Source organism: Micropterus salmoides, unplaced genomic scaffold (genome assembly GCF_014851395.1).
Source record: "Micropterus salmoides isolate LMB-PRFRI ecotype aquatic unplaced genomic scaffold, ASM1485139v1 Ms_hic_scaffold_4195, whole genome shotgun sequence".
NCBI lineage: Eukaryota > Metazoa > Chordata > Actinopteri > Centrarchiformes > Centrarchidae > Micropterus > Micropterus salmoides.
The window spans coordinates 1-6683 of NW_024043590.1; the positions used below are offsets into that span (position 1 = coordinate 1).

Consider the following 6683-nt stretch of genomic DNA (forward strand, 5'->3'; position numbering starts at 1 on the left):
TAGAGGCAGGCAGGCAGGCAGGTAGAGCTCAAAGTAGTTGTAGCAGTAAGTCGGAGGTCCAGACACAGAGTACAGCAAAAGTTAATAATCGTATTCTACGTATTTGCTAAAGAAAAAGAGATTCCAAATGAAAATGATTTATCAGGAGCATAGGGAGAAGGTTATTGGAAGGATTAAGAGTAAGTATCATCAAGAGAAGCCGTATAGGGAGAAGGTTATTGGAAGGATTAAGAGTAAGTATCATAAAGAGAAGCAGTATAGGGAGAAGGTTATTGGAAGGATTAAGAGTAAGTATCATCAAGAGAAGCCGTATAGGGAGAAGGTTATTGGAAGGATTAAGAGTAGGTATCATAAAGAGAAGCCGTATAGGGAGAAGGTTATTGGAAGGATTAAGAGTAAGTATCATCAAGAGAAGCCGTATAGGGAGAAGGTTATTGGAAGGATTAAGAGTAAGTATCATCAAGAGAAGCCGTATAGGGAGAAGGTTATTGGAAGGATTAAGAGTAAGTATCATCAAGAGAAGCCGTATAGGGAGAAGGTTATTGGAAGGATTAAGAGTAAGTATCATAAAGAGAAGCAGTATAGGGAGAAGGTTATTGGAAGGATTAAGAGTAAGTATCATCAAGAGAAGCCGTATAGGGAGAAGGTTATTGGAAGGATTAAGAGTAAGTATCATAAAGAGAAGCCGTATAGGGAAAAGGTTATAGGAAGGATTAAGAGTAAGTATCATCAAGAGAAGTCGTATAGGGAGAAGGTTATTGGAAGGATTAAGAGTAGGTATCATAAAGACAAGCTGTATAGGGAGAAGGTTATTGGAAGGATTAAGAGTAGGTATCATAAAGACAAGCTGTATAGGGAGAAGGTTATTGGAAAGACTAAGAAGAATTATCATGAAAGTGTTGTGTTTAGGCAGAGGGTTAAAGAAAGAAGTAAAAGGCAGTATCATGGAAATGCTCAGCATAAAAAGCGTGTTTTAGCAGGTAACAAACTAAAGAAGCTGGAAATGAAAGAGAGGTCACAGCAGTTTGATTTTGTAATGAAGCAGTTTTTGGATAAAGTGAAAGATGGGCCAGATTTTGTATGTTGCGTCTGTCAAAGGCTGCTGTTTAGACATCAGGTTTTAAATTGTAAAAGACAGTATTATAGTAAGAAGACGGCTATCACTTCAGTTGCAGATGCATGTATTAGTGAAGAATATTTACACAAATGTAATCAGGAGTGTGCAATGCCATGTCAGTGGTTAGATACGCCTCGAGGCCAGCTGCATATCTGTTATACGTGTCATTACAAGTTAAATAGAGGTGAGGTTCCCCCTGAATGTGCACAAAACAAGTTCTTCCTATTCCAAGAGTATTGGCGTGTTTGGGTAGTTTAGAACAACATTTGATTGCGTTACATATTCCATTCATGAAGATGTTGCCATTACCTAAAGGTGGGCAAAATGGAGTACATGGGCCAGTTACATGTGTTCCAGCAAATATAGTACAAACTAATAATTTGCTGCCACGTTCTACCATGGAAGGCTCTTTGTTGCCTGTGAAATTGAAACGCAAGTTAACATATAAAGGACATTATGAGTATCAGTATGTTGACACTATGCACATAAGGCAGGCACTACAGTATTTAAAAGAGACCAATGTGCATTATAAAGATGTAGAGTTTAATGAAGAGTGGTTAAATGAGTTTTGTAGGGAAGCGGATAGTGATGCGATAGAAAAGGCCAGGGATTCTAATGTAGACAGTGTTGAAACATCTCCTGATAATGTGGATGATGAGCTTCTACATGATAGACAGCAGCATTGCATGTTTCAGGACACCTGTCTCATGCCTGTTGATATTGGTCAGGAAGTGCTGGATCAATATTTTGATCATATATTGAATGTGGCACCTGCAGAAGGAAACTCTCCTGTGAGATTGCTCTCTGATCCTGCTAATGAGGCCAAATGCTTCCCGGTGTTGTTTCTGGCTGTCTACATATCATGATGATAGACAGCATCGCTTGACATTGTCACGTTATTTTAATAACAGGATTTTACATGCTGATGGTAGATTTGCACAAAATGTTGAATATATCTTTTTTGCCCAGTACATGTCTGAGGTTGAACAGGTTGTGTCAAATGTATCTATAGCTTTACGGAAAGGAAAAGGAGGTGCTAAATCTCAGAAAGTCAGTGGGGATGTTTTGACCAATGAGGGATCTTTAAAGAAGCTGTTGGAATTTGATGATGGTTATCGTTTTCTTAAACCTATTAGAGGTACACCATCTTTTTGGCAGGGAGCCCAGCGTGACCTGTTGGCTTGTGTTCGTCAGCTCGGTGTCCCTACGTGGTTCTGCTCATTTTCCTCTGCTGATATGCGGTGGAAAAACCTTCTTTATAGTATTTTGAAACAGGAAGGTAGAACAGAGACTGTAGAAGATTTAGAATGGGCAGACAGATGTGACCTTTTACGTCGCAATCCTGTCACTGCGGCTAGAATGTTTGATTTTCGCTGGCATTGTTTTTTGAAGGAGGTACTGATGTCTCCATCTCATCCAATAGGCAAAATAAAGGACTACTTTTATAGGGTGGAATTCCAGCAACGTGGTTCACCACATGTCCATTGCCTGTTTTGGATTGAGAATGCCCCATTAATTGATAGACATACAGATGCGGAGGTGGTTGAATTTATTGACCAGTACGTTACGTGTGAATTACCGGCCCAAGATGACGCATTGGTTGACATTGTTACATCTGTGCAACAGCATTCAAAGCGGCATTCAAAAACCTGTAAAAAGAAGAAAACTGTTTGTCGTTTTAATTTTCCCAGGCCGCCATCGGCAAGAACATTTATATCTCGTAGTGTTAGTGAAGACGATGACAAAGAAACATGTACGTGTAGGTTGGAGCATTGTACATGCAAGAATCAGGGACAGACAAAACCTGATAGGATGAAAAAAGAGTATGCAGTGAACGTCATGACTGCTATTAAGGAGGCTCTTTCAGACGAGGATGCTAGATATGACACTGTGGAGCAGTTGTTTAAACATTTAGGTATAAATCAAGCACTTTTTGAAGAAGCATATAATCGCTGTGGTAGGAACACACATGTCGTGCTGAAGAGGCAGGCAAATGAAGTCTGGATTAATCAATACAGCAAACCACTGTTAAAGTGCTGGAATGCAAATATGGACATCCAATATGTTGTTGATGCCTATGCATGTGTAGTGTATATCATTTCTTATATTTCTAAAGCAGAAAGAGAAATGGGATTGTTGTTAGGAAATGCACAACGGGAAGCAGCTAAGGAAGGAAATGCTAGTGCAAAAGATGCCTTGAAAAAGTTAGGGAGTGTGTATTTACACAATAGAGATGTGTGTGCTCAAGAGGCTGTTTACAGGTTAACAAATCTACATCTGAAGGAGTGTTCAAGGAAGGTTGTATTTGTGCCAGTAGGTGATAACATTGTTAAAATGAGTCTGCCTTTAAGTGTGTTAAAACAAAAGGCATCATCACATGATCTTACCACAGAAGATATGTGGATGACTAGTTGTGTCGATAGATATAAGAACAGGCCAAAAGATACTACTTTTAATGACATGTGCATGGCAACATTTGCGTCAGAGTACCGTGTTCTGTCTAAAAATGAAATGTCAAAGAATAGGATTAAACTAAACGGTGACTGTGGTTTTATTTTAAAAAGAACACGCACACAACCAGCAGTTGTTCGTTATGTTCGCTTTTCTGAGACAAAGAATCCAGAATTGTTTCATCAGAGCATTCTGCAGTTGTTTTTGCCCTATCGTAAAGATGTACAGCTGAAACCAGCAGGTTTTGAGACATATGAGCAGTTTTACGGTAGTGGTGCGGTGAGGTTAGGTGATGGATGTCTACATCTGGTCAAGTCAGTTGTTGATTTAAATAGAAGGAAATTTGAAATAGAAGCAGAGGAATTGGACAATATCCAAAATGCAATTGGTAGTGATGGTGTTATTGAAGATGCCTGGTGCGAGCTGTGCCCAGAGCAAGAATTGGAGCGCTTAGAGTGTCAAGAAGAACGTAGAGACACAGAACAGATAGTGGAAGAACATGTAGACAGTATTCCTGATTTAGGAGTGACCAGAGAACAAGTTTCACATTTAGAAAAGAAAAGTAACACCATGAGCAGAAGTGACGGTTTGGCGTTACTTCACTCTCTGAATGAGACCCAGATGTGTATTTTTTTTCAGATTAGACAGTGGTGCTTAGAGACTGTAAGGGGGAAACAGCCAGAACCATTACATGTTTTCATTACAGGTGGTGCAGGGACAGGTAAGAGCCATTTAATCAAGGCTATTCAGTACGAGGCAACAAGGCTGCTGTCGACAGTGTGTCGTAATCCAGACGACATTTGTGTTTTGTTAACTGCTCCTACGGGGATAGCTGCGTACAATTTACATGCAGCTACCATTCACCGCGCATTTAGCATTGGGAAAGATGTACGCTTACCGTACACGCCTTTGGGTGAAGAAAAGCTTAATTCTTTACGTGCTAAATATAATAGCTTGCAGATTTTGATAATTGATGAAATCTCCATGGTAGATCATAAACTGCTAGTTTATGTCCATGGAAGATTACGACAGATCAAGCAATCTGGTGACTATTCCCCGTTTGGAAATGTCAGTGTAATTGCTGTTGGAGATTTTTTCCAGTTGCCTCCAGTTAAAGGGAAACCGCTGTATGTACATGATGTAGGTGTTGATTTGTGGGCTAGTCTATTTAAGGTTGTGCAATTAAAAACTATTGTTCGGCAAAAAGATGAAGTATTTGCCCAGTTGTTGAACAGAGTAAGAACTCGTTCAAAAGGGATCCCGATGCTAGACAGCGACGCTGAAACATTAAAACGTTGTGAAACCGGTGAACTCAGCTCAGCTTTACACATATTTCCCTCCAATAAACAAGTAAATGAGCATAATGTGGATCAACTCTTTAAGACTTGTCCTGATTATGTTCGGGTAGATGCGCAGGATTTTGTTAACAGTAAGAAAACAGGCAAGTTAGAATTAATGAAGGGACATCATGCCAAAACATATAACACATGTTTGGATGAAATGCTGCTTTTGGGAAAAGATGCGCGTGTAATGTTAATAAAAAATGTAGATGTGAATGATGGTCTGGTTAATGGGGTATGTGGTACAGTCACGCATATAGTTTATCGCGAGTACAATAACAAATTTCCTCAAACTGTGTTTATCAAATTTGATGACAGTCAAATTGGTGCACAGAGGAGGAAATGCTGTGCAGATTCTTCAGCAGTTGCTATAGGTGCTACAGGTATTGAACCAGAAGAGGAAAGGGTTACAAATAAAGGTGGATTGCGACGACAATTTCCACTAAAACTGGCTTGGGCTTGTACAGTGCACAAAGTACAAGGACTTAGTGTAGATGAAGCTGTAGTGTGCCTTAAAAGAATATTTGCACCTGGGCAGGCATATGTGGCATTAAGTCGCGTTAAGAGTTTGTCAGGTTTAATTATTCAGGACTTTGATGAGAAGGCCATATATTGTAAAGATAACATTAAAGATGCAATTGAAAACATGCCTCCCTTCTTGGTCGAAAGGACCACAAAGCACAAATTCAATACACAAACCTTCACTGTATTTTTGATGAATGTTCAAAATTTAAGACGACATGTAGCACATTTAGCATTGTGTACACAGCATTTGCAGCTTAACTGTATAGCTGTTACAGAAACATGGCTGCCTGCAGTTTCCTCCTTTGAAACTGTAAACATTGATGGTTATAGTTTTCATAGTCAGCCCCGAAATTTATCATACAGTAGCAGCAACCCAACATTGCTTGAAATACAAGGCCAACAACATGGTGGAGTTGGCATGTACAGTGCAAACAATTTGGCATATAATGTTATCGAGACACCACATGTGAATTTAGAATGTTTGGTTTATAACTGCACTACATATAATATATTGATAGCAGTTATTTATCGTCCACCACCGTATCCCTTGTCTTTGTTCAAAGAAAATCTGGGCAAGTTACTTGATTGGTTAAATCCAATAAGTAACACAATTGCTATCATGGGAGATTTCAATGATATATTTTAAACTCTTCAACTATCTGCAAGTTTATGACCAACAAAGGGTTTGCCCAAAATGTCTCACAATCCACAACAGAGAAAGGCACTTTAATTGATCATGTGTATGTTAAAACAACACATTATAATGTAGAATCAACAGTGTTGCCAACATATTTCAGTGACCATGAGGGGATTGTATGTTCTTTCACATCTAAATGTTAAATCAAAGTTCAGAGAAAGGTTAGGGGAGCACATTAGTGTATTTTATTGTTTCCTGAGATATTGTATCACCAGCACAGCATCATTAGAGATGAGGTTCAAAGGAGTGAATCTGATCTGTTCAGTACCATTTTGCGTGTTTTGTGACTCATCTATTGTATTTATTAACTTTTATAGCTTACTATCATTGCATGTGTCCTGTATGAGTTATTGTATATTATTAGGGCCCGAGCACGACCGTGTGAGGTCCCTATTGAATTTGCTCGGATTATTATTATTTATTTATTTATTATTTTTTTAGGGCCCGAGCACGACCGTGTGAGGTCCCTATTGAATTTGCTCAGATTATTAGGGCCCGAGCACGACCGTGTGAGGTCCCTATTGAATTTGCTCGGATTATTATTTTTTTTTAT

At 39.1% G+C, this 6683-nt stretch overlaps 1 protein-coding gene across 1 annotated transcript; it reads left to right on the plus strand.

Moving 5' to 3' along the window:
- The first annotated feature begins 133 nt into the window (after positions 1 to 133).
- On the plus strand, positions 134 to 6465 carry LOC119887492. The gene is given in 4 exon segments (XM_038698279.1): positions 134 to 1334; positions 1337 to 1961; positions 1963 to 6068; positions 6071 to 6465. Coding segments are annotated over 4 exon segments (6135 nt in total). The 3' UTR covers positions 6274 to 6465.
- The last annotated feature ends 218 nt before the right edge of the window (positions 6466 to 6683 follow it).